The sequence below is a fragment of the Cucurbita maxima genome, unplaced genomic scaffold (genome assembly GCF_002738345.1).
Source record: "Cucurbita maxima cultivar Rimu unplaced genomic scaffold, Cmax_1.0 Cma_Scf00001, whole genome shotgun sequence".
Lineage (NCBI taxonomy): Eukaryota > Viridiplantae > Streptophyta > Magnoliopsida > Cucurbitales > Cucurbitaceae > Cucurbita > Cucurbita maxima.
This window is the reverse complement of record NW_019272017.1, coordinates 9,046,247-9,073,322: the sequence shown is the minus strand read 5'-3', so window position 1 is coordinate 9,073,322 and position 27,076 is coordinate 9,046,247. Positions and strand designations below refer to the sequence as shown.

At 37.3% G+C, this 27,076-nt stretch overlaps 4 protein-coding genes across 7 annotated transcripts; 2 read left to right on the top strand and 2 right to left on the bottom strand.

The window, feature by feature from the left end:
• Nucleotides 1–813: 813 nt before the first annotated feature.
• LOC111493283 (photosystem II core complex proteins psbY, chloroplastic-like) lies at nt 814–1,515 on the bottom strand. The gene has a single exon (XM_023142937.1). It carries the CDS (start codon nt 1,447–1,449, stop codon nt 913–915), a length of 537 nt encoding a protein of 178 aa, XP_022998705.1. The 5' UTR covers nt 1,450–1,515; the 3' UTR covers nt 814–912.
• A 1,808-nt stretch (nt 1,516–3,323) lies between these two features.
• LOC111492612 (ultraviolet-B receptor UVR8-like) lies at nt 3,324–6,700 on the top strand. 4 transcript variants are annotated; one of them, XM_023141983.1, is made up of 7 exons: nt 3,324–3,576; nt 4,230–4,270; nt 4,365–4,639; nt 4,719–5,068; nt 5,147–5,548; nt 5,635–6,022; nt 6,220–6,700. In XM_023141983.1, exons 3-7 carry the CDS (start codon nt 4,421–4,423, stop codon nt 6,460–6,462), a joined length of 1,602 nt encoding a protein of 533 aa, XP_022997751.1. In that variant the 5' UTR covers nt 3,324–3,576; nt 4,230–4,270; nt 4,365–4,420; the 3' UTR covers nt 6,463–6,700. The 4 variants fall into 4 exon arrangements, with proteins under 4 accessions (XP_022997751.1, XP_022997775.1, XP_022997759.1 ...); XM_023141991.1 differs by lacking the exon at nt 3,324–3,576 and adding an exon at nt 3,583–4,082; XM_023141999.1 differs by lacking the exon at nt 3,324–3,576 and adding an exon at nt 3,583–4,088.
• Nucleotides 6,701–9,596: 2,896 nt separating this feature from the next.
• On the bottom strand, nt 9,597–15,197 carry LOC111492757 (actin-related protein 3). Its single transcript, XM_023142194.1, has 9 exons — nt 14,681–15,197; nt 14,046–14,505; nt 12,831–12,977; nt 11,916–12,008; nt 11,608–11,727; nt 11,326–11,436; nt 10,812–10,937; nt 10,586–10,684; nt 9,597–10,140 (listed from the first exon to the last, which is right to left on the bottom strand). Exons 1-9 carry the CDS (start codon nt 14,728–14,730, stop codon nt 10,060–10,062), a joined length of 1,287 nt encoding a protein of 428 aa, XP_022997962.1. The 5' UTR covers nt 14,731–15,197; the 3' UTR covers nt 9,597–10,059.
• A 3,652-nt stretch (nt 15,198–18,849) lies between these two features.
• Nucleotides 18,850–25,407, top strand: LOC111492318 (oxysterol-binding protein-related protein 1D). The gene is made up of 8 exons (XM_023141618.1): nt 18,850–19,723; nt 20,183–20,539; nt 21,044–21,131; nt 21,430–21,899; nt 23,381–23,536; nt 23,622–23,930; nt 24,005–24,349; nt 24,692–25,407. Exons 1-8 carry the CDS (start codon nt 19,196–19,198, stop codon nt 24,866–24,868), a joined length of 2,430 nt encoding a protein of 809 aa, XP_022997386.1. The 5' UTR covers nt 18,850–19,195; the 3' UTR covers nt 24,869–25,407.
• Nucleotides 25,408–27,076: the final 1,669 nt, after the last annotated feature.

Here is a 27,076-nt window from a genome sequence, read left to right as displayed (position 1 = left end):
GATTAGGAAGTGGCGTGACTTTCGGCTTTTGTGAATTATTTAGCTAAACTTAAAACATGTCAATTCTAGAATATATTAGTTATAGAATATATCAAAACCAATTATTATTATTATTTTTTTAATTATAGGTATTAATTGGTAGGTTGTATCATATTTAAAAGTTGTCAATATAGATTGAATCTTAGATAATTCTATTTCTCAACTCTGAATTATTTCTATAATAGTATTTTTTTTATTTTTCAACTCTGTATTGTTTCCCTCAGTAATAATATTATCAGATGTATTCACATTTTTAAGTGGTAGATATTATGTCAAAAACATCTCCCTCGGCTTTTTTTCAAACCCAATACTCTAAAATCTCTTAAATAAATAAAATAAATTAGCCAATAAATCAAAAAAAATTCACTAATTATGCAGCATTTGGTATATATTTTTTCACAATAATTTATTATAAATTTAAAATTGTAACCTTCTTTTTATAAAATAAAAAAAAATTGAATTTGATGGGTAATGTGATTGAATTGAAAAAATGAAATAAATTAAATTTTTTTATAAAGACACTCGCACTATATAAAGGATTTTTAAATTCATTAGAAATTATTATTATTATTATTATTGGTTTAGAATAAAAGTTTAAAACCTTTCACGGGGTTAGTCACGTGAGCTTCAAATGAGACTCAAAAACAACATGGATTTAAAATATTATTTAAGCAATCCTTTAAAAACTAATTTAATTATTATAAAAGTGATTATTATTATTTTATTAGCCATTTCTTAGTTTTTTGAATTTTTTTAAAATTGGAATAATTTACGTATTTTCTTTCTTCAACGATTCATTTATAAATGAGGAGAGAGAGAGAGAGAGAGAGTTGCATTTAAAATTACAGATGTTTGAATATCACCGTTACCATTTCACTCCGACCTCATCCGATTCAGCTGGTTCAACGCCGGCTGAAGAATATTGTACAGAACCCACAGAATCGCCGGCGCCACCACAATCAGTAGCAGCTGTCCTCTCGCGTCGTTGGAAGCCTCTGCCGCCATTGCCTCCGGCGTCCCCACCAGCCCAGAGGCCAACAGCCCGCCGAGACCCAATCCTGCAATCACCGCCTTCTCGGTCCGCATCCGGTTGATCTGATTCAGCGCCGGCTGAAGAATATTGAAGAGAACCCAAGCCACAGCCGGGATGAGCGGCAGCAACAGAGCCAGCCCACGGTTGTCGCCCTCGGCTAGATCGGCGATTTGTTGGGCGGCGAAGGCGGCGTCGGTGAAGCTGAAAGTGGAGAAGATGGCTCCGGCAATGGCGGATCCAGCGAGAGAAGATTTGGGAGATGGGATTGGGAGGGAGATGGGTCTTGTGGGCTTTGAGGGAAGGAGTGGTAGGGGGGTTCTGTTGGGGGTGAAGCATTTGGCGTTGAGGATCGCCATGGTCGCCATTGTTGCCGCCATTGAAGAAGGGAAAGTGAAGATTGAAGGGATTAGGGTTGAGATTTAAGTGAGAATTTGGGGGAAATGAGAGCCAATCAAATTGAGAGAAGGGATTGTGTTCTTATCCAAAACGGTGCGCTTCGGGAATTTCAAGCCTCAAATTCGTTGCCCCCACCATTCTTCCCTCATCCCTAATATCTTCTTCTTCTTCTAATTTAAAATAATTTATTTTTATTTATTTGTTTTTATAAAAGTTTTAGTATATTAATGTTATTTTCAAACTTCATGATAAATATAAAATATATATTTTTTTTATTAATTTAGCTTTTTTATAAAAATAAATTTAATTTTAAAAATAATGAAGCCTAATAAAGATATATATTTATTGAAAAAATAATATTTATATAGTTTAAAATAAAGATATGTAAATAATTTTTAATATTTTGAGAATAAAGATTTAGGATTAAATGTAGAAAATAAAATAAATAGTCGTGAGCTCCACTAAGTTTTTGATCGCTCAACTTCAGCAGCGCCCACTTTATCTTCGAAACAGAGGTGGTCGCCGGTAGAGTGAGGGAATTTGGCCTCATCGTTGGCGGCCATGAACGAAGCAATGAAGGAGGTGGAAGAAGGAAGAAACTACTAGATTGATATGCTTCTTTGTGTTCGCACAAGCAAGAATCCATAAAGAAAAGGGCCATCGCATTGCAATGAGTGGTTTCCCTAAAATGCTTCAATGGCTTCGTTTAAAGAAACCCAGAACAATGCCATGTTTACACAACTTCATGCCTATGAATGATCATAGCTTGGGGGGGGAAAAGAGAGAAAGTTGTGATGTTTCAGCTTCAAATGATTGCTGTCAGAATCATTCAAGGGAAACAGAGCATTTGCTTCTTTCCTCAGCCCTTCCTCCACTTTGTCTCAAATCTCTCCTCACACCACATCATTTCTAGTTTCCATGAAGTTTAAGTAAATTCTAGCATCTGGGTCGCATCCATTTCCTCCCAAAATCAAGGATTTATGTCGAAAACTTTACTCTCAAACCAAATCAAGAGGCCAGTGGAACGAAGAATTGCAGATGAAAGCAGTGAAACTGGTACTGAATCCCCTGTTCTGCTCTATTTCTTGCCATTGGTGTTCTTGAATGTTCGTTCTTGAAGGAAACCCACTGGACTTTTAATTCAATCCAGTTCGGTTAGGCCTTTGTAAACCAATGTCAATCATTTTCAGTTCATAATTCCACTATCACTGACACACATCTTAGCATTCCAAACCCATAATTCTTTCTCTCTCTCCAAAGCTTTGTTTCAGTAGTTTCTTACAACTATTTAAGAAGACCCATTGGATCTCTTTTAGCTTTGTTGCGTAAAGTTCCATTCTTGAGATGAATTGAATGATGTGGGACTCAAGAGCAAAGAGATGAAGAAGAGAATGTGTTTAGAAACTTGAAATTATTGAGAGTATGGGCATGGTGAGGATGTGACAGTTCTTCCTCTCTTGAAGTAATGGAAAAGGGTTAGCCTAAATATTTCAAGACAATTTTAATAATAATAATAATAATGTCGGTTCCCAATAAAATCACCTCAATAATAATAAAATAGCCCACACAGTGTCACTTTAAAAGAGTGAAAACGTAGTTGAAAGGGGGAAAAAAGAGGTAAATTTCAACTAAAAATCCTATTCTTATGGCTCTTTGAACTGTGTGGGATTGCCATTAGTCATAAATAAAAAAATAAAATAAAAAAAACTTAAAAAATTAATTTGGGATAGTCAAAGAAAAAGGGCACAAATGGGTGGAACTTGAAAAAAATAGTCGATGAAAAGGGAAACGTGTAAAAAGGATAAACACTATAAATAATGGGAAGCAAAGGGATTAGTTCTTTCACTAATCTCTTTAAAAACGTATAGATTTAGAAGAAGGCAGACGGCTCTCATAGGATAATAAAAAAGCAGGAATTATTCATTCTCACTCCTCGAGATAAAAGGAAATTCCCTTTCATTTTCTTTGGGAGAAGAAGAATTCCTGAATCATCCTCTAATTCATCATCATCATCATCATCATCATGTGGCAAAAGAAGAAGCATCTGATCGGAAAACCCACTTCGTCTTCATCCATTCTTTGATCTAAATTCTGGTTTCCACTTACATGTAATTTCGTTTCTGAATAACTACTGATCGATCTGCGATGATCATTTTTGTGGATTTCTTTTGAGTTTCTGGAAATTTTATGATCTGGGTATGAGGAAATCTTTTGTTTTCTGAAAAGAATCATGGCTGATCATTGATGGGCATGGTTAAATTTGTAAACCCTGTTCTGGGTCATTCACTAATTGATATAATTTTTTGGTCATGTTGGTATCTCTGACTTTTGCTCCTTAATGAGTTTGCGTGAATAGGTGTTCTTCCTCTCTTATGGTAAATCCTTTCCTTTTTGGGTCTCTTTGGTGTTCGAATATCCATTCATCAACGATTGGTATTCTTCCTAACAAAGCTTTGCCTTCTTCTCCAACCCAATTTTTGTGATCATCGTCTTCCTTCTTTTGTTTTGTTCATAGTTTCCTGCTATCCCTTCTGCTTCTCTTTGTCTTGCCTTTGTTTTTGCTGTTCTTGAGCTCAAGTTGTACTGATCGAGTGGCTTGTTCTTAACATGTTTGGTTGGAGTTAACTGATCTAATCTTTTATGTTCTTCAATCAACAAGTTCCAAGCATCCATTAATCCATTGAAGTTTTTTGCCTTTTCATTTGTTATATTCTTTGTCTTGTGAGGAACTTATACAGGCGTTGTTTTGTTTCTGATGTAGATTGAAGAGTGAAGGTTTGTTGAATAATCTGGTTAAACTAGGTAGATAATGATACCTTCAATCTTCTAGATTTACAGTAGATCGCCTGGACTGAATAATGTAGTGATTTCTTTGTTCATGTTCTCGCAATCTCAGCGATTTAGTCTCGTCTTCGATCGAGTTTGGGCACTGCAAAGCCTTAGGCAGTGCCCATGGATGCCACGACGAGCGAAACAGCGGCTATACAATTCCATAGCATTCCTGATCAGTCAGTTTCTACAATTGTCACAAATGCAACATCGACATTGTCGAAACGACGTTGCTTTGGGGAATCCGACCCAGGCGAATTCCCCTTAGCTGCCAATCCCTCCATTGTTCTTCATGTCCTGACAGCATGTAACTTGGATCCTCAAGACCTTGCAAAGTTAGAGGCAAGATTTTTCATTTCCCTTGTTCTACTTTTCCAGGATTGATAATGCTGCTGATTGATTTCGTCTGTGCGTATTGCAGGTGACGTGTTCGTTTTTTAGACAGCCTGCGAAATTTGCTCCTGACTATGAATTATCGATTTCGGAACTCGCTGCATTAGATATGTGCCAAAAGAGAGCCATATTCAAACCTATGACAGAAGAACAGCATCAAGCATTGAAGCAAAGATGTGGTGGCTCATGGAAACTGGTATTAAGGTTTTTAGTGGCTGGAGAAGCATGTTGCAGAAGGGAAAAATCCCTGGCAATCGCAGGACCCGGTCACAGCATTGCGGTCACGTCGAAAGGAGCTGTTTACTCCTTTGGATCTAACAGCTCTGGTCAGCTTGGACATGGTACCACCGAAGAGGAATCACGGCCTCGCCTTCTCAGGTTGCGAAAATTTCAACAATTCTTCACCTGATATCAAGAGAGGTAGTATAAAAATTAATGGACACCGTGATCTTGCAGATCCCTGCAAGGAATTCGAATAACTCAGGCAGCAGTAGGGGCTGGAAGGACAATGTTAATCAGCGACGCGGGGCGTGTTTATGCATTTGGCAAGGATTCATTCGGTGAAGCTGAGCATGGAGCTCAAGGAGATCAAATTGTTACAACGCCGAAGTTGGTCGAATCACTGAAGGATATATTTGTGGTGCAAGCTGCAATTGGAAACTTCTTCACTGCAGTATTATCAAGAGAAGGTAGAGTGTATACATTTTCTTGGGGGAGTGACGGTAGGCTCGGTCATCATACTGAACCGAACGACTTGGAACCACGGCCCCTGATGGGAGCGTTAGAAAACACTCCAGTTGTTCAAATTGCTGCTGGATATTGCTACCTTCTTGCTCTAGCTTGTCATCCTAATGGAATGTGAGCTTCATCTTCATTTAACATTTCTCTGTCTTTACCTCGTTACAAACATATGAATCACAATCCTATGTTTTCCAAAACGTCAGGTCGGTATACTCAGTTGGTTGTGGACTGGGCGGGAAGCTCGGTCATGGTTCAAGGACCGATGAGAAACACCCACGTCTCATTGAACAATTCCAGCTTCTGAATTTCCAGCCAGTTGTGGTTGCTGCTGGTGCTTGGCACGCAGCTGTTGTAGGTCGCGACGGTCGAGTTTGTACGTGGGGTTGGGGCCGATATGGATGCCTGGGTCATGGAAATGAGGAGTGTGAATCTTCCCCTAAGGTAGTGGAAGCATTAAGCAATGTTAAAGCAGTTCATGTTGCTACAGGTGATTATACAACGTTCGTCGTATCAGACGATGGCGATGTGTATTCTTTCGGTTGTGGAGAATCTGCTAGTCTCGGACATAACATCGATGTCCCCGGGGGGCAGGTCTCGCTTTCTTATATCTTTTTAACACATCCATGCTAAGAACAGATACAGTTCTAGATTGATATACTATAATGATATCATTTAGACACTTTCCATGCATAATGTACTTGATTATGAACTAGCATATCAGCTAGACGACTGTTATTTCTGCTGAATCCTGACAAGTAATGGATGCTTTTATGGATGATATTGTACAGGGGAATCGGCAACCGCGCATCCTAAGCCCGGAACTAGTAAGGTCTTTGAAGCAAATTAGCGAGCGGGTCGTTCAGATTAGCCTCACTAATTCAATTTACTGGAATGCACACACATTTGCGCTTACCGAATCAGGGAAGTTGTATGCATTTGGTGCTGGAGACAAAGGGCAGCTCGGGGTCGAACTTATGGGGAATCAAACCGAAAGGGGAAATCCAGAGCGGGTTGAGATCGATCTAAATTAACCAAAAAGAAAGAAGTGAGTAGTAAGTTTGTGTGGGGAAACACAACTCCATTGATGTCAAAAGTATGGTGTAATGTTATAGGCATTGCATTGCATTTTAATCACTAGATTTGGCGTATGAAATTATTAATTTGTAAATAGGGGTCCCAAAAAGGACGTGGAGAATGGTTTTTATGGTGGCTGTTGATATTTGGATGGGAAATGGATGGGTCTGCTTGTTCTTTCGCAGGTTTTAAGCACTTATGGAGGGCTTGCTTTCTGCTTGGTTCTTTAACATCATATATCAACAAAACAGCTATTCATTAAAAGATGGCAGACAACATTTGAACAGAACAAATGGAATGGAAACAATCTCAATATACCATTACTCGTGCGGAAATTAAGCTTGTTTGACTACTACTCGTCGCAATTTTAGCCGACTTACCTCTACTCTAGGTCAAGTCATCTACTTCCACCTTTTCTTTCCTCTAGGCTAAGATTTTTCGACCTACGTTTGCCATCCAAGTTTCGTGACATCATTTACCTTCTCTGCTACCATGGATATGCTTATCAAGAATTGACCCATGAGTTAAACTTTATAGTTGAGACATCTTAGACATCCATCTATTTTGGTACTATTGAGGTATGAACCCTCTAGGTCCCCTCTAGGTCCATATCTAGTCATTTATCGATATTGTGCTGGAGAATGACCCCATGACCCCATATATCCTAATATCTAGTCATTTATCGATACTGTGCTGGAGAATGACCCCATATATCCTAAACCCTGTTCTCGAAAAATACCTCATACACTATATACCCTATGACTCATGGGTTGGAGCGCAATGTCAGCACGGGTTGACAGTTGTTCTCTAAAAATCCATTTTCAGAAGAAGATGTCTTAGACACATATGACATGAGATAGCTCACTTATGCCACATGTCCCAAAGGTGGTGGAGAGTTGACACTATGTCTCCTCTGATATTTTGATACGTGATTTTAGTGAATAGTCATACGACTTCGCGGAGCGTCTATTAAGTGTTCAACTGACGCTAAATTTGGCAAACTTTCATATTTAACTTTAGAGTCGTATGTTGAAACTCATATTGAAACTTTAACTTTTGAGGTTATGGCCTAAGGTCCTACACAGACTTTCTTTAAGCTTGTCTCTGACACTCTTGTCTACCCGATATGTCATTCTCTTTGATCGCATCATGACACTTATTTATCTCGGGCCTCGATAATTTTTTCGAGGGCACAATTGCATCCTGGATTATGACATTTTCACACACTTAATCTCAGCATCATCAACATCGGATTAGCTACTAATTGAATTGCTAGAAATAAATGTGCTTTAGAATGAATATGAAAACTGTGCACTACTTGGGCTATCACACTGATCTCTTGCTATCTAAGACTCGCAATATAAGCACAACAAATAGCAGTTGCCCAATGGTTGTGGGTTTTCTCATCTAGGACCTAACTTCGCCCTTCTCTTGAACTTCCCTCGAGACCTACCACAAAAACCATGGTAAAACTAGCATCATCATATTCTCCCTTAAGCTAAGGAGAGCACGACCTAAACGTAATCATCTTGGTCTTAACACACATATTCGCAAAGTTGCAAAAAATGGTGTACCCCTCGAGGTTGGAATTGCAAGCTCAACCACAACATTTTCTCATAACGTACCTTATGGAAGCAAAGTCTGGAAGCTTGTCACACAGCCCCATGTTGGCTCTATACTTCAGCTAACTTCTCAACGGGGTCAACTTTATGCGGCAAACATTGCGATGTCACTTCTTGGTCTTCCTACAGCTCATTCCTCATGTCACTAAGGTCCAATTTGATGCTCTCTGTTCGAATGAATGTTGGTCTCAACAACTCTTTTGAAGCCTCCCACCCTAGGCATGAGGTGAAGGTTTAAGGAATAGATATGTGCTCACTTCTTGGAGTACTTCTACGAGTTCAGCAACCCTCTTGGGTTCTCCCCCACTTAACTCAGCTACCTCATCTATAGTGACATCGTCCTCCCATATGGACTTACATTATGCTCAATCTAGCACTTGGTTGGCACATGTCCCACTTGGCCTCCAATTTCTTTGCTTGCAACCATGAACATTATTCTCTAATGGAAATGGTTCCTTCGAAAGCACCTTACATTGTACACCTTCTAATTATTTATTACCCATTAAGAACTCCAATCCCTTTTGCAAGTGAGCTTAGTTCGTGCGTCGAGGCTCTTCTTAACCACAAGGACTCTGGCTTCGACCCATAAAGTTATTCATGATTCTAAATATTACAACTGCCCAGCTCAATCTAGTACTCATGACGCATTTTTAAAGTCTTCATTACACTCATCAGATTAGTTTTTTGACATTCTTGTCTGACTAGACATACAAGGTGTGACTCTAATGTAAACTATTACAGTTGTACTTTTCACACTGTGATCTCATGATCTTGACACACACATGACAAGCCTTAAGGGGAACTAAAGCCTCATTTCTATTTTTCATCGAACCTTAGATGAGGTTCTCCTCCGTCAATCAAACACAACTCATACGAAAACTAAAATTGTCCAGCCACACACACGACCCGTGTGTACATGTTCTATTGTGACTCTAGCACACTTGTCTCTATTATATGTCAAGGTCTTTTGAATGCAATGTTGCATCTCATTTCGTCATCGTGATTCTCAACACCATAGCCCAAGCTTTGTGTCGTCATCCCAAGTTTTGAGACATCATCAATTTTCACTGCTTGCTTGGACACGCTTATCGAGAATCACTCGTGAGTCGATTTTATCAAAACACCTCAAACATCTTTGAGCCTCTCTATCACTCATCTACTCTGTCTCCAATCGCCAACCAAAAAATTTGATTTTTTACCTAACTTGATGTTTCCGAACATTATCGGTCTTTCTCTATCATACTTGTGTAGAATTGAATAGAGTAAAACTAGTTATAAATCCCAGAAAATATTAAATTGATTTACCTCGAAGATTTTAAGAATTTAAATGGGTACTAGTATAAATTTGAAAGGATACAACTTAAAGTTACAAGGATGGGTATACATTGATATATCATTAGTGGTAAGTAAATCTCAAATAACTCCTTGTAAAGGAAAAGAAAAACAAATAATATTGGATGTAAAGCACAGTGACTAAAGATTGCGGATTATTAAGCATTCCAAATGTTTAAAGTTTTTGGTCGTAATAGATCATAAGACATTGTCACACACAGGATAAACCTCTTTCTGAAACTTTCACCTAAGCTGAACGCCAAAAAAAACATGCTATTCAGCTCTCGTCTAAAATTCACTGAGATGCTGATTTTTATAGGATTCCTCAACGCCCATCTACATGAGAAAGCTAAATTTGGACCAATTGCTAATTTTAGAAAACCTGGCCCCCAATGAAAGAATTGAAGTAATGAACCACATTTCGTACAAATTATACAGAAAATGATCATATTTTACACCACCCATGTACATCTATGAAAGCCTGCACAGCATGGAACCGAACCGAGGTGCATGTTAAGGGGGAAACAGCAAAGCATCTGATCCACAACATAAGTCAGGGACTATACTATCCAAAGGCCAAAAAGCTCAAGGATCTTTGCATCAGTACATTCCTTTGAAAACAGGATTTGTGCGGCATATGCTTGCACCACACTCCTCATATTCTGCTTTTGTATGACAAGCCTGCATCCAAACAAAACAATATATGTTCGTTGATTAAAGATATACTCGTGAACTTAGCTACTATTCTTGCACTGGGGATGTTGGGCTGTATTTGGCAGATTGTTCTTAGGAGACATTATGCAAGAATCAAATAGTATTCGGTCGTGAATAGGCTCTCCAACCACATTGAAAAATGAAAAGTTTTCGATAATCTCCCCGTGAATCACTTTGCAAACACTTGGGGAGCTCTCATGTGTAAGAAAAACCATATCCGACAAACTGCTCAAATGGACATGCTCGTTAAGAAATGAGCAAAACCTTGGAGACTCATTTCTCCCTCTTTTAGAAATGCTTGATCGTCCTCTTCCCCAACCCACCAGACAAGAAAAACACCTAACAAGCTATCATGTTTTTCCTTGCCGAAAGGGATTGTAATTGGCATATGAAGAAGATATAGCATACATACCGCAAAAAACTCGGGAGTTGACGCAAGAACAGAGCCACCAAACCAGACGGCAAATCTCTGGATGGGATGGCTAACAACATTGACTTCCACTGGATGCGACTGAAAAAGGCAAGGAAATTATAAACTAATCGGAAAGTAATTTGTCCTGCAGTAAAAAGACCTATATAATACAATAATCGGTTTCTTTTTTAAAAGAGGGGAACAAAAAGATCATATAAATTCTCACTTTTATTTCTCCTCCTATTCTAGCTTCAGAAGCAAGGATTCGGGCATCCACGATCTTCTTCAAGTCTCTTTGTAACCTCCTATGGAAGTCCTTGAACATTGTTGAACCTCCAGATAGTACTATGTTCTAAGGTAAGCAACAGATCTAATTAATATGAGAAGTAGGATTTTGAAAGAAGAAGAATGAGTAATACAATGGAAAACGATCATTATATATATCTAGGCAATTCAAATCGATCCCTCCCCCCTCCCCACTCCCCCAAACCAAAAAAGAAACGGAAAATGAAAACTGAACTTGAAGAAAATCTGATGACTAAAGAATGGCAGAAGACAGAAGGGCAAAAGGGAAGGTTCAATATATCTACAAAAAAATGTAACCACATGTGGAACCTGAGTCAAATGCACACAAACAAGGTAAACGACATTCAATAAATTTCCTAAGCTGAAAAAACTATCATCTTCGGATTGATCGTTTCATCATAATCAAGCTCGATAGTTTTTCAAGAATACTTCACCTTGTACAACGCTCTTCTGGTATCAATTGGCGCAGACTGAATACACCTGTCTATTACAACAGGCAATGGAGTGGTAAAGTCGCTGCTATAAATTTCAGGATTGAAAAATACCTGCAGATCATCAACATTGCCAAAACAGTTCAGCAATACGGTGACATAAACTACAATTGCGAAGTGAACAACGGGATAACATTAATTCTCTTTTCATCCTAGCCAAACTCAAGCATGCAATTAACATATCTACAATGAAATCCATCATGATGAAATAAGCTAAAAGCAAACCTCAGGACCAAGAAATCGTTCGTAGCCAATATCACAGGAATATGGTGCGCCAGTCTTGGGTTTAATTCCCTTCCAGTGCTTTATATACTTGCCTGGCTCCCTATCATGCTTATTGAACTCCTGAAATCAACAATGCACATACTACCTCACCAATTATCGGTGCAGAGAAACAATGACAAGGTAACCAAAACTATAACAGAATAGGCTGAGAAGTCTATCTACTTTCAACAAAGTTGAGATTGACATAGATCTTAAATATGTGCTCATTTCTGCCAAGACTTATCAAACAAGTACAGTAAAGTTCCAACCTTGACAATGTCAGAACAGGTATAGCAATACATTTCCTTCACTTTTCGGGCCACTTCAAAAGAGTCCTCAGGTGGTACATTCTCTCCTCTTTCCTAAATGAAGCAATGGTAAATTGCAAGTTTGTGAGCTCGTTAATAGGCAACAGCTCATTCTATAAATTAACATTAATGGAAAAAAAATTAAAACATTCTCATATCCTCAATCCAGTAGCTTTGGATATCAACATATCCAGAACAACAAAGATAAGAAGTTAATGTACACAAAAATTGAACTTCAAAAACAATATTCTTTTGAAAATAATACATAACATGATGTGTTGGAAATTTGAACCTACAAACTCTTAGATGAAGTAGACATAACCTAACCATTGAGCTATGCTCACATTGGCATCTTCAATAACAATATTGCACAACATCTATTTAAAAATGAAGTAGAACTACAGAACAATACCTATTATCTCATTTTACCCAGAAAGTTCTTTTTATATAGGCCTCTACTTCATTAGAACCAAAGAGGGGGCCACTTGATGAAGTTTCTTCATAAGGAAGAATTAACTAAACAAGGAAACTTGGCAACTTAATGCAGCAGGCTATCATAGATATTGGAGCATCACTACCACTACCAAAAAAATTCCCTCAGAATCTCCAATAACATGGATGTCGAACAAGAAAAGAATAACACATAAATAGTATAGGATGATTGGTCAACAGAGACAAATTTAAGGATCAAATAATGAAAAGCTTAACAAGAGATAATCCTCCACATAGTTCTATATTCTTAGAACTTTCCAGTAACAAACAGCTGGTCACACGATAAATCTATTAGGTATTAGCATTGCATTAGACCCTCCAAACAACCAAAATAATTCTTCAACCAGAAAAGAAAAATAAGAGGACTAGTGAAAGACAACCTACCTTCATGAGCTGCTGGACAAATAGCGTCACATCTTTGCCCGCAATGGGAACCGACTTAATGCTGCTTCCAATAACGTAGCCATCTGCAACAGGCACAACATGAGCAGCCCCATCTCCAATGTCCACTACAACTCCTGTCATCTCACACTAAGACAAGCTACTTGTCAATTCATGAGCAAAAGAATAACAAGAATTCATTATCAAGAAAAAAAAAAGACATTAAATAATATTTGCAAAGAGAAAAATGATGCACAACTATACTGATTTCTTTAAAATACATGACAACAGAAATAAATACATGGAAACAGAAACAGTGGATCTTCAAACACATGTGGAGTGATTTGCGAACAGATTCTGCCATTTCCTTCTTTAATTGGTAGGTGGCTTAGTTATTATTATCGTTTTTTGGGCATGACATTATATGAAAGTTTGATCATCAGAGAAAGTGCATTCTAAACCTGACTGATTGCAATACCCAAAAACCAGCCAGCATGTTCCATAACACAAGAAGATGAGAGAGTATATATTACTGAACGAAGGAAGTAAAACTATCTTCAAAATTCTGTTACCTAACAAGAAGAATCCAACTTCCGATGATAGGTTTCAATACTTCTCCAACTCATCAAGAATTACTGATGTTTTTATTACAAATCTGATCACAGCCAATACTAAAACATTTCTGCAACAAGGGTGCTTTGACGTTGGATTATCTGGTTTAATCTGGACATTAAACGCATTTGAAAGCTAACGAATTATGAAGTTGTTCGGCCGTGATTGGCACAAATCTACTCTTTTGGGTACTGCATTTTGGCACTGTATTTCAAGGTAATGGTAGTAAAGTATGCTCTTGTGTCTGTGCATGTTGACAAGGGCAAAAGCAAGAAGAAATACAAGTCCACACTAAAAGAAGATAAAGGGATGCTAGCTTTTATTTTAGGGACAGGATGGTTCAGCTTTACTAAATCAATAAGGTGCTGTAAATGAATGAAGAAACAGACAATTGCCAATTATAATCATCCAAATGTTTGATGGAATCTAAAACCTCTCGAACTTAGCCTCAAAAGGGTAGTAACTGCTTTCTGGGCTTTTTTTTCTACTAAACTCGAGAGCTGCATGATTTGTGCTTTTAATCCTCGTGGATCAAGAACTATAATTTCCAGTCCTATGAAACTGTGTCCATTAAGATTTAGAACAGCCTTCAAATAACAAACCAACCTTAGATGTAGTATAACCAGCGGCAAGAGCGAGCACGGAATTGACAGCAATATAGAGCCCCGGAACATTAAACGTCTCGAACATAATTTCACCCGTATACTCCCGACTCTCGGGTGCCGTAAGGGGGCTCTCAGTCAAAAGAAAATAATGATCCTCCGGATCACACCGCAGATAATTGAATATACACTGCTGCCAGAACCGCTCCATGGCGTCCCAATTGTAAACCTGACCATTTCGAATTGGATAGCTAAGATTATAAGTACTACTAGATCTCGACTTCGTAAGCGCCTCATCTCCAATGAAGAAATCAAGATCTGCCATTACACCAGCATTATGCTGCGCAAGCCAATTTGCTTTTGACGAGTTTTTCGATTGGTTTAAGAACGATTCGTTAACTGCAACTACACTAGGAACAATAAAACACGGCTCTACATTGCCGGCGAATCCCATTTTAGTATATCTGAAACGAAACAATTAGAAAAAAAAAAAACAAAAAGTCAAAACAGCATTCGATGAGAGCTCGATCAAACAGACGGTAGTCAACAAACACCGACAAAAAATGAAACTGAGAATCAAAATTCAAATTGTAATAGCCCCCCGCCAAGCGGAGTCATAAATAGAATGGTAAAGAATACCCGGTGCCGTTGTCGATTACTACAGCGGGGCGAGAGGCAGCAGGGTCCATGCGGAAAAAGTAGAATATCGCGGATGGTCGTTGTTGTTGAGGGTGATATCGAGATTCTGATTGTGGGAGTGGACCTGCAACTGAGATCCGGAATAAGGTCGAAGACAGAGGATCATGGTCATCAAAGGCGCTCGGAAAAGCGCGATTGAAGAAGATAAGAAGAGGAGGAGGAGGAGTTTGAGGGAGAAGTTGCAGACTTGGATCGCAAGCGAAAGGAACGACTCAACGCACAGCTTGATAACTTGTAATCCATAAAAGCACCGGCCATTTCCATTTCTAATCTCTATCTAAGAACGATAAGGGGAATTAGCGAATCGTGAAACTCCAACAAACTCCATAATCATCTGTGCGTAGGAGCTTGCGTGCCCGTCGCCGATGCTTTTCTTCGCAATCAAACAAACACGCAATCACTTGGCCGACCGCTGTGGGTTTCGGGGTTGGGGCTTTTGCTTTTTGGGAGCGGACGATTCTGTCAGAAACTATATATGCCATCCCATCCCTCCATTTTCCACCCCCCAATCCACCTCCCACAGCCGTCCGATCCCATCCTTCTCCTTCTGGGCCCACCCAAAGTCAAGACCCCGAGATCCACCGGCCCAATCGCCCTCTTTCCACTACACAACAGGATTCCGCCCATGTTTTATTTTTCTTTTTCTTTTTTTTTTTTTATGTAAAATCTGAAATTATATTCGTTTCACAAATACCATTTAGTTTTCTATTTTTTTTTTAAATAATTTGCATAATAAATCATAAAAGCAATAATTAAGCATGCTACTTGTGATCAAATTTGTAATTAAAGTTAAATAATCACAATTTAATCAAATTTTATTTATTCAATTTACAAGGCTTTTCAGACTATATAAAGTCAGGTTGGTTATTTTTGTAAAATAAACTTAAAAAATGTAGTAAAAAAAACATTTGTGTTATGAAGTCAAGTATGTTATTTTTATTTTTATATATTCGATCTATAATCTAAATTTTAAATTCCTAACGGTCAGTCATATGAATAATTAAAATTATAAATTATAAAATAGGTTGATTTGGATTATTAACTCAATAATGTTTTTTTTTAGAGTATCCATATATTTTTCTGACTTTAAAATATTTGAAATTAAGTTAATAAATTGTAAATTTGAATATGATTGTAAGTATTTATTTTTAAATATTTAACGATTAAATAAGTAGGGCCCATGGTTCGTTTGCCAAGAAGTGTAGGGGTGCTTTTCACATTAAAGCTTTTAAAAAAATAGCATTTAATTATTAGAGACGAAATTATAACTTGAAATAAATGCCTTTAATTAATTGGTATCCATCCGTTAAATTGTTGGTTACCATTTTGTTAAACGGTCCCTCTAATTCAAAGTAAATAAATAACGTACTAAAAGAAGGGGCTAAAATATTAGAATATAAATATCTCATTTATGAAATATTGTTTGGATATAAGATAAATTAAGGTATATCATTTGATAATTATTTTATTTTTTATTTCTAAAATTGGGTTTGTAATCCTTTTTTAATATTTTCAAACTTATATTCAATTTTGAAAAATTAAAGTTAAGAGGCTAGTTTTTTTTTTTTTTGGAACAACCCTGTGTCATCGCAACTTTTTGAGGTTGTATTCAAAGAAGAAGATTTCTACTCGAGGAACTCTTGGTGTAGGTCCTCAGGCGGAGGGCTCTTACTACGAATCAGAAGGTTGTGAGGATAAAGGGGAGGCCCTTGAGTCTCTGGTCCCTCACATCGTAATAAAGGGAGGAGTCACACTCTCTTGTATAATGACCACGAGACCTTACTGGTAACAAAGGAACTCTAGATAACAGAAAAGACGAAGGAAATGCAAAGGCTAAAGTGTTGCCTAGAAATAAGGGAGTCTTCCTCGTAGTCGTTAGAGGATGGGTATTTTTCACAAGGGAGTGAGTGAGATATTATTATTATTATTATTATTATTATTATTATTATTTGAATGAAATTTGTGGTTGTCTTTTCATATCGAATGAGTCAACATTTAAATGATTAACTATATATATATATATATAAATAAAAGTAAGTGAAATGCTCTCATACAATAGGAGTATATGAATGAACTGATATCATTTACAGGGATTGGTTAAGAAAAAAAAAAAAAGATAGTTATTAGCAAGGTGCATTTTCTTGATTTCGTCACTCAATCACAAAATCTTAAAGCTCAAGCATGTTTGGTGCCACAATCGCACTCTTACAACAACGGATTAGCAATTATGTGACACTTATTCTGACACAATGAACAAATCGGTCTTGAGAGAATTTAGATTTCGTAGAAAACGTCAGTGTATGCTCGAGCCTCAAGTCACGTTTGAGCTAAATGTTTTGGAAAACGTGTCCGAGCAAGCCAAGATGGCTGATATGTCCTGAGACATGAGACGACATCACGATGCATAGATCATATTGTTGGGAACCGAGATCACAATGAGATGCAACACACACAGTTGAACATGCATACACTAACAAGTTTGAATTTTGCACGAGTTGGGTTTGATTGACGAAGGCAAACCTCTTGGACAATCCAACTAAGCCACAAAACTTGACAAAAGATGTGAATGAGGCTTGAATTTCTCCTTAAAGCTTGTCACAAGCATGTCAACAACAATTTTAAAAAAAAAAGATTTTGTTTAGTTTTCAAAATAAAGTAAGTTACAAAACAAATAAAGCAATATTCATAATTAAAAATATTCTATGTATATACAAGAAAGTTTTAATAATTATTTAATGTTGGACCTTGATTTTAACTAATATAAGTATTACTATATTAAATTTTCACTATATTTTTATTTTATTTTATTTTAACAATTACTATTTTCAGAGAACAAAATAACTATTATTCTCTGAAAAAGTAAATTATAAAGTTTGTTCAATTTTTTTAGAAAAAAATTGTTAAAAAAAATATATATATATATATAGTTTCAACACAGGCCTCTAAATTACCATTTCACCCTTCTGACATTGCCTGGGAATCAAACGTTGCTATCATAAATCAACTGAATAAAGGAAGCACCGATCCTTCGCTTGGGCACGGAAATTCTTATGCAACACAAGAGGAAAATAATATATTCTATATATTTTACTTAAAAAAGAAAAAATTAATAAATACATAACTCATTTTTATTGAAAAAAAAAAAANCTAATTGATTATCTTTGCCATATCATTTATTATTATATTATCCATATGGCCACGCAAATAATAAATTAAATTGTAGTAAATCCACGTATTATTTTAAAATTATTATTATTATTTGTTTTTTTTTCAAGTTCAAAGGAAAAAAATGGTTTTTTTAAAAAATTTAACTCAACCCTTATAGTTGTTTAGAGTAGATAGTCGGGTTGTTCGAGTCATTCGATCATACGAGCACCTCTAACTCTCTTATCTATAATGTTAGATATTCGAAAGTTTCTACTTTATTCTTAAAATATGAAATTTAAATTATTTTTACAATAAAATCGAAAATAATTATGATTTTTTTATTTAATTAATTAGACAACCTTAGATGGAAAGACAAATGCTCTGATAGTTATGTTTTAAAAAATAATAATTACTTAATTTTATTTTAAATGCCTTTAAATTTTTGTTTAGAAAACTCTAGATCTTCTATTAATGACATATTAAAATATATTTTAAAGTTTTACATTCGAGATTATATGGTCCAAAAACTATTATAAGTTCATTATGTTAATCTGACATCTCGTAAAAAAGGAATGTTTTTATCTACTTAACCGTGTTTGTATCAACATTGATTCTTTAACTCGTAAAATTTATATTCTAATTCAACCTTCTGAACAAAATCTTTTAGTTTTAAGAAATTTTAATATAATTCAAATCGATAAAATCTAATTCAACTCAATTTTTATAATTTGGGTCGTGTAATGTAAGCCGCTTATGGGACACCATGTACGGGAGCTAGAAGAATATAGAGAAGAAAAATAGAAAATGAAAAAATGAAAGAAAAAAAAAAAAAAAGTGATGGTGGTAAATCTTTTTTTGGTTGTATGTTGGCTCCACCTGGGCGGCGGGGGGTGGTTTAGGGAAGGGGAAGAGAGGCTGTAATCCATAGGATTCCAATGAGCGGTGGAGCCCAAGAAGGCATGAGTTACAAAGCCAAGTAGAGTGTGTTACTGCCCACTCTCTCTCGCCTTGCCTTTTGGTTTGAAGACCCACCCTCTTCCTCTGCCTCTCCATCTTCCCTCCATTACTCCTTCTTGACGAGATCTCTACTCCTCCTCTACTCTAATCCACTCGTCTTCTTCTGTATGTCATTTCTGAATCCTCTCGCTTCCCCACGCCCTTCATCCTTCCATCGCCTCCCACATTCATTTCTCCTCTCTCTGGGATCGCCCCCGGATTGTTTCTTTCGTCGTTTCTTTGCTTTTATGTCTTCCTGATCCATGTCCTGTGTTGGGTTTTCTCTACTTTCCCGGTTGGTGTTGCCTTGAGATGAATCCTCTCTGCTGCATTGCTCCGGTTTCTATTGATCGGGACCGGGCTAATCCGGTTGTTGCCAAATCCCCCACTCACTGTCACTTAGGGCTTGATGCTCCTATTAAGACTTTGAGCTATGGCTCTAAACCCACCTTTTCCGCTCAGGTTTCGTCGGTTGGGACTGAATCTGATAAGCTTTCTGTCTCTGTTAACCATGAAGGGGAAGACTCGGTTACTGAAGTTCGGGATTCTAAGGGACTGGCTGCCAATGGTGGTGTTAGTGGCACCGTTGCTGGGATTCTGTTCAAGTGGGTGAACTATGGGAGAGGTTGGAGGTCGAGGTGGTTCGTGCTGGAAGATGGGGTGCTTTCATACTATAAGATTCACGGTCCCGATAAGATTCTGATGAGCCCTGCTAGAGAGAAGGATGTTAGGGTGATCGGAGAGGATTCTTTGAGGTATATGAGGAAGGCTAATTGGGGAACCACTCGACTCGGATTGTTGAAGAAGCAATGCAAACCTTTTGGGGAGGTTCATTTGAAGGTGGGTTCTGTTTCGTTTTGAAAATTTTAATTCACTGTGTCGTTGTATCTTGTATGTAGGTATGGAATTGGATCATTTTTAGTCTTTTCTTCGTGGTTCTTTTGATTGATTGGATACCCATGAGGCTTATTTTTCGCACTACTTTGAAAACGTATCTGGAAATTTCCCCTCTTGTTCATAAAGGAAAAGTTAAAGCTGTACCCAGATCTCATTTATCCTCGAGGAACATGAGAAAATGAACTCTTACAGTATTTTGTGACTTTACTTGGCCTCCCGTTTGGGAAATTTTTAATTTCCATATTGTTTCTCCCCTCGAGGGCTAATCGTTTTATTTTGATCCAGTGTTCATCTGGGAAGAAACATTGAGTTTCCTGTATGAACTCTGGCTTTTGTTCATTATTTTTCTACTCCTCAACTTACTTTTGCGATTTGCTACACACAACATATCCTATTTTGCAGGTTTCTTCAGTTCGTGCTAGTAAATCGGATGATAAAAGGCTTTCCATCTTCACTGGAACAAAAACTCTTCACTTGAGATGCATAACGAAAGAAAACAGAGCTGCTTGGATTGATGCTTTGTTATCTGCCAAAGATCTTTTCCCCAGAGTGTTATGCAGCAATGATTTTCTTCCATCCCAGGAGGTCGTTGTTTCGACAGAGAAGCTTCGTTCACGACTATCACAAGAAGGGATTGATGAGACGGTCATCAATGACTGCGAATCAATTATGCTCTCTGAACTCTCTGAGATGCAAAATCAGTTGAAAGCTCTCCAATATAAGCATGTTTCTCTCTTAGATACATTAAGGCGATTGGAGGTATTTCCTCCAACCAGATTCATTATTAATCTGTTACTTGCTACATTGCATTGGCATCGGAGAAGAACAGTCCAATATTTTGCTTAAGGTTGATATTGTGCTGTTAAAACCTATTTATGTTCTAACTAGTTATGTGGTGGTAATGTTAATCTAGGGTCAACTGTTCAAGAGCCTGTTATTTATTTTAGTGTACTTGCAACTAAAAGAAACAAGTACTTTTCTTTGTCGATGCCTACTTACATGGAGTAAAGATTACTACTGGAATGTAACCAAGCTGGTGATAACCTCTCAGAATTTCTATACTCAATAAGCCCATGGAAATGTAGGCGATTCTCGCTGGTTTGCATCATTCATTCTCCAAAATTTGTTGCATCTACCTATTCATTTCCACTCAAGCACATGCCCATTTCATTCCCCTGTCACAGTTTTGGAAGAATGTCCAGCAATTCGAACTTGAAAACTTCGCTTATTTCAGAAAAATAATGTGTTAAACTTGTTTTTCAGACAGAGAAAATAGAACTGGAAACTACTGTCGTGGATGAAACAAAGGAACGGGAGTCTTGCTGTGGACAAGGGAACAGACGATTCAGTGGTTAGTTACTCTGTACTGTATCTTTTCCGCTAATATTCCTAAAGGCAACACAATTACATTCTTAAACCATGAAGTATAAATATGGTGAAGTGCAAATATTCAAAGTGCTTTTTTTTCTTACTGTAGCCAGAAGAGCAATTGAAATTGCTTGATTTTGTTCTTCATGTTCTCCAAACCTCTCCTTTAGATGTGTTATATGCGATGAGTTTTCTAATGAAGAATTACATTTTAGGTTCAAAGTTTTGTAAATAGTCTTTCTCTTGTCTGATATGTTGCTAATTTTCCTCCCTTGTTTCAGATTTCTATTCTGTTTTGTCGGAGGGAAGCGGATCCGATTTTGATGGAGAAAATGAGAGTCAAGATGGAGGTGATGTTGAAACAGATGAAGATGACGGGATGTATTTTGATACCAATGATTTTTTGTCTGCAGAAGCTTTGAGAAGTGCATCCTATCGCAGTAGGGAATCCTCAGGAATTGCTTGTGCATATGATTGTGGTTCTTACTTCCCTGATCATCTGTGTGAAGCCGAAAATCAGATAAGGATGGTGAAATATCCATATGTCAAAAGAAGAGACAACCTTCCAGATCCGAAGGAGAAAGAGAAGCCTGTAGGCTTATGGTCAATTATCAAAGATAATATTGGGAAGGACTTATCTGGAGTATGTCTACCTGTTTACTTTAATGAGCCACTGTCTTCGTTGCAGAAGTGTTTTGAGGATCTGGAATATTCTTACTTGGTCGATCAAGCGTTCGAATGGGGCAAGCAGGTCAGTCACTCATTATTCTTCAGTTTCCTGGAGAGAAGTTTTATTGTGCAATTGTGATTGGTTACAGCAGTTTTTTATTTTTTATTTTTTGCATGTCAACGATATATTTGTTTGTTCACTTGCTTTGTATTGTTGAATGTATGGTAGGAAAAAGATGAACCTTAATGAGGAGTGAGATGCATGATCTAAAATTTGAATTTCAGTAAGAAGAGACTGTTAAAATAAGGGCAATATCAGCTCTTTTGTGATCTCATTTGGCTAGAAGGACCAAACTTCCTCTTGTCAATGTTTTACTTCTCTTGAGAGAAGGGTAACAGTTTCTATATAAAAGAACACTGGAGAAGGAGAGATGATAAAGAGGATAAGGTCTAAAGCAAGAGGAAAAAAGAAGGCAAGCAGGTAAAAAAGGAAAGAGAAACCGAGGTTGGAAAATATAGGAAGACCGAAACGAGAGAGACAAAGCAAGAGTAACAAAGAACAAGAGAGACAAGAAAGAATGAGGTACTGTAACAGCCCAAGCCCACCGCTAGCCGATATTGTCCTCTTTGGGCTTTTCCTTTCGGGATTTCCCTCAAGCTTTTTAAGGCGCGTCCACTAGGGAGAGGTTTCCACACCCTTATAAGGGATGTTCCGTTCTCCTCTCCAACCAATGCGGGATCTCACAGATACAGATCACAAGAAATAGAAAGTGAGACTTACAGCGAGAGGGGATGTGGGTGGAGAGCGGGAGAAATGGAAAGCTGGAGATAGCAACTTAGTTAGCTGAAAGCACAAGAATTGAGGAAGGAGAGACTCAAAAAGATGGGTCTTGCGCAGGTGAAACCTCTTGGGAGAAAGTAAAAACTGTCTTATATTTGGTGTTCTCTTTATGATCAATTTTTAGTTACTCATCTTTTCTTGTTTTTTTTTCTAATAATTGAACTTTTTCCTTGGCTTTTATTCTCCTTTTTATATTCATTTGAATAATGAGATAAGGTTTGTTATTGAAAAGAAAAAATTGCTTGAAGCGAGAAAATGATAGACCATGCAACCTTTGAAAGTTAAAATGATCATAAACTGAATTGGGGTCAAAATTTTGATTTCTACAACCATAATGTTAATGTGTATTAACCATGCAACCTTCGTGATGGTGTTCTTCGTTGCTGACTTGGTTCGTAGTGTGTTTGACCTACAAATCTTTAATATGTATGTTAAGAGGGATAATGAGGAATAGTCAGAGTGCAGATGCTTGTTAGAAGAGAGAGAATACGCATTTTTTAAGTAAGGTGAGATGAGAAGGGAAATGTTAATCCTCTTTTGGAAAAAAGTTGGCCCTCTTCAAGTGGTTAACAAGTTTGGTAAGGAGCAGAGCTCTATCCAGGGATGTTCCACACGTCCTGTACTCATCTTATAGGTCTATATTGAAAATCCAATACCTATCATAGCGTTGAACTGAACATCTTCATCTTAAATTAATCAGTATTATGATTCATATTGTGCAGGGGAATGATTTGATGAGAATTCTAAAGATTGCTTCTTTTGCCGTTTCTGGCTATGCTTCAACAGAAGGTAGACAATGTAAACCATTTAACCCTCTACTTGGAGAAACCTACGAAGCTGACTATCCGGACAAAGGACTTCGTTTTTTCTCGGAAAAAGTAAGGATTCTCTTGCATACCTGAAAAAATAAGTACTGTGATGCAGGATAATGGCATTGTCTAACCATCACAACCTTGCCCTCAGGTAAGTCACCATCCAATGGTTGTTGCTTGCCATTGTGAGGGAAGAGGCTGGAAATTTTGGGCAGACTCCAATCTCAAGGGTAAGTTTTGGGGGAGATCCATTCAGCTTGATCCTGTGGGCGTCCTTACTTTACAGTTTGAGGATGGGGAGACGTTCCAGTGGAGCAAGGTCACTACTTCGATTTACAATATCATACTAGGAAAAATTTACTGCGATCACTATGGCACCATGCGAATCAAAGGTAGTGGCAAGTACTCCTGCAAGCTCAAGTTCAAGGAACAATCTATCATAGATCGGAACCCACATCAGGTAGGTTTTGTGGTAATAATACGATCTGTTTATCATAACTTCTTTTCATTCAAGAGCTTCTATTCATTCCTCAGGTCCATGGATTTGTGCAAGACAATAGAACAGGGGAGAAGGTAGCACTGTTGGTGGGAAAATGGGATGAAGCAATGTACTACGTGTTGGGAGACCCAACCATGAAGCCCAAGGGATATGACCCGATGACAGAAGCCGTGTTGCTGTGGGAAAGAAACAGATCTGTACCTAAAACAAGATATAATCTCTCTCCCTTTGCAATATCCTTGAATGAACTCACACCTGGGTTGATGGAGATACTGCCTCCAACTGACTCAAGGCTTAGGCCAGATCAAAGGCATCTGGAAAATGGAGAATACGAGTTGGCAAATGCAGAGAAGTTAAGACTTGAACAGTTGCAGAGACAGGTACCTAATGCATACTAACTAATCATTTTAGAGTTTTGATTCAGACACTGATTCATATCGATTCAAGTTACCAGTTTTTGCTACCCCTTCATTCATGTTGTTCGTTCATATAACGTCTGTTTGGAATAACTTGCTCTTTCTTGAATGTTATTGAACCAAACATCTTGTGAGAGAGATGCATTGCATCTAAATGTCTGAGACACTGTTCAATTCATAGCCTGAAAAGTTAGGAAACCCATTTAGTTTTATCATGTTCTAGGAGGTTCCTACATTACATGGCATCTTGTTTAGAAGGTTTAGCATATGGTAGCAAGAAAGTTATGTTTGATGAATGCGATGCAGGCTCGGAAGTTGCAGGAGAGAGGATGGCAACCGAGATGGTTTGAGAAGGATGAAGATGGTTGCTACCGTTATTTGGGTGGTTATTGGGAAGCCAGAGAGAAAAGGGTTTGGGAAGGAATTGGTGATATATTTGGGCAACCCAGTGATCCAGCCCCCCCATGTTCAGGAGAAGAGTAAAGTAAAGACCCACCCAGCCACCTTGCTCTTGCTCCATTCTGCATTGTTTCCCATGCTCTCTCCTCCAAATGGGAATTTTTGCTGCAGGTAATTATCATTATTATTATTAGCTCTCCCTCTCAAATTGTTGTAGCATTGGCATGTTTTAGTAGTAGTAGTAGTAGTAGTAGTAGTAGTAACAGAGAGAGAGGTGCATGAAATATTCAATATACTGTAGTTTGGTGCTCTGGGCAAAAGAAACTCTGAATCCTTTGCCCTTCTTCTTCTTCCTCTTCTTCTTCTTCTTTCTGGGCTTGCAAATATTTGCTCATTCTTCCATTTACACAAACCACCTTGTGTTGGCAGTTTAGATAGGCATGATTGCTTCTTCTTGTAACCCCACTACGACATGTCGTTTGGTGCGTCTGTCTTCTGTCCCACGCTAAATATATATATATTTTTTTATTTTAGAAAAAGGAATATTTTGTCTTGTATGTCAAACTTGAAGTGTATCACATGCTTCTAACACTTTACTAATGTTGTATATGATTTTCAATGTTGATTTGTGAGCTTTTTTTTTTTTTTTTTTAATTTATAGAATCTTTTGAATGTATGAATCTGGCAAGATTTTGTTTATATATATATATTTTTTTTGTTAGATTTAAAATTACTTTAAATAATATGTTTTTAATTATTCTAAAATGACTTAATTCTTGATTTTATACTTTATAATGTGATTTTTATATCGTCATAATTAGTTTTTGATTATTATAAAAAAAAAATTATGAGTGATTTTAAGTCTAACAATAGTCAAAACACTCTAATCAATTTGTGATCTCACACTCTTAGAGTTAGCTTCTTTGTGACACATTGTCTTGTGTATGATTTTGATACCATTTGTAATGGTCCCAATCCACTCCCTTGGGAGCCAACATGCACTGCTCGATGTTTGGTTTTGATACTATTTATAATGACCTTAATCTACTCTCTTGGTGGCCAGTGTCCTCGTTAGCACACCTTCATCCCCGCCTGGTGTCTAATTCTAATATCATTTGTAATGACTTAAGTTTATCACTAGCATATATTGTCTGTTTTAAACCCACCATACTCACAAATTTTAAATTATAATTGCAATTTAATTTTAAATTATAATTGCAATTCTATAAATAAAGATTGATTTTTCAATAATAAGAATGGAAAACCCTTTAATACATTGGCATTGCTATGTTTGAAGTAGAGATTAAAATAAATAAAAGATGAAAAACAAAAAATAATATTTAAAAACTTTTTTTTTTCTAATATGTTTATAATTTTTTTTTTTTTTTTTCGTTTAAGTTTTATGAATATTCATATGCACATCAGAAATTCGAAGAAAAATGCTGATGGCGGGAACGCATGAGGCAAGCCATACCCAAAATGGCGAGGCCCCCTCCGTTTGCACCTTCACGAGCTTCTTTTTCCGGTCACCGAGGACGGTGCTTCAGTTCTACGAAACTTCGTCTATTTCACTGTAAAATGGCTGTTGCAGCAAGTGGAAACGAATTTTCATTCCGCAAGTTCACTGATGGCGCGCAGGTTCACTTTCTACTACATTCAATTTCCAAGCATTTCCATAATTGTAGATTGAGATTCGGGATTCATGATCATATTCACTACAATTGTGAGTTCAGGAAAGCTTACAACTAATGGTGATCTTACACGTCTTTCTCTTCGGCTAAACTAATTTTATTGTTCCTCAATTTAATTCGTTTCAACTCATGGCAGAGTACGACTCTCTTTTGCATTTTCAATTGTTTGAAGTGCAAATAGTGATGGATTATTGTAAACGTTTGATTTCTGAGTTCAGTAAGCATTTTGGCGCTCCTGTTGACCTAGGCAAGAATGAAGTAAATTGGGGGTGGGGAATTGTAAATTGGTAGAACACTTCCGTCCAAGAAAGCGAGTAGTTCTTTTTAATCTTGACATCTTATACAGTAAATAATTTCTTCAGACTTGCATTTATTGGTTGTGTACTACTCTATCTGCCATCTGGACTTGATTCATAAAAGGCGTCGATGAGTAAATAGACCTGCAAAAGCTAGGGTTGAATAGTATTCTTTTTCATGCTAAAACTTTAGATTTTTGTTTGAATATATATAATAGTAATTGAATTAGGCCTAGTTTTTGTTACATTCTCGCTCCAATCTTGTAGATTTAGGTATGTGTGGACGGGGAAGTGGAGACGTGCTG

What these genes read in the sequence shown, in the direction of transcription:
- LOC111493283 (XM_023142937.1), bottom strand. Translation starts at nt 1,449, where the DNA reads ATGGCGGCAACAATGGCGACCATGGCGATCCTCAACGCCAAATGCTTC.
- LOC111492612 (XM_023142007.1), top strand. Translation starts at nt 4,421, where the DNA reads ATGGATGCCACGACGAGCGAAACAGCGGCTATACAATTCCATAGCATT. An exon ending in AAGACCTTGCAAAGTTAGAG is followed by an intron (nt 4,640 to 4,718) that starts GCAAGATTTTTC and finishes TGCGTATTGCAG; the next exon opens with GTGACGTGTTCGTTTTTTAG. An exon ending in TCACGGCCTCGCCTTCTCAG is followed by an intron (nt 5,069 to 5,146) that starts GTTGCGAAAATT and finishes GTGATCTTGCAG; the next exon opens with ATCCCTGCAAGGAATTCGAA.
- LOC111492757 (XM_023142194.1), bottom strand. Translation starts at nt 14,730, where the DNA reads ATGGACCCTGCTGCCTCTCGCCCCGCTGTAGTAATCGACAACGGCACC. An exon ending in GTAATCGACAACGGCACCGG is followed by an intron (nt 14,506 to 14,680) that starts GTATTCTTTACC and finishes GTTTCGTTTCAG; the next exon opens with ATATACTAAAATGGGATTCG. An exon ending in AACGATTTCTTGGTCCTGAG is followed by an intron (nt 11,437 to 11,607) that starts GTTTGCTTTTAG and finishes GATGATCTGCAG; the next exon opens with GTATTTTTCAATCCTGAAAT.
- LOC111492318 (XM_023141618.1), top strand. Translation starts at nt 19,196, where the DNA reads ATGAATCCTCTCTGCTGCATTGCTCCGGTTTCTATTGATCGGGACCGG. An exon ending in TTCGTTTTTTCTCGGAAAAA is followed by an intron (nt 23,537 to 23,621) that starts GTAAGGATTCTC and finishes CCTTGCCCTCAG; the next exon opens with GTAAGTCACCATCCAATGGT. An exon ending in TTGAACAGTTGCAGAGACAG is followed by an intron (nt 24,350 to 24,691) that starts GTACCTAATGCA and finishes AATGCGATGCAG; the next exon opens with GCTCGGAAGTTGCAGGAGAG.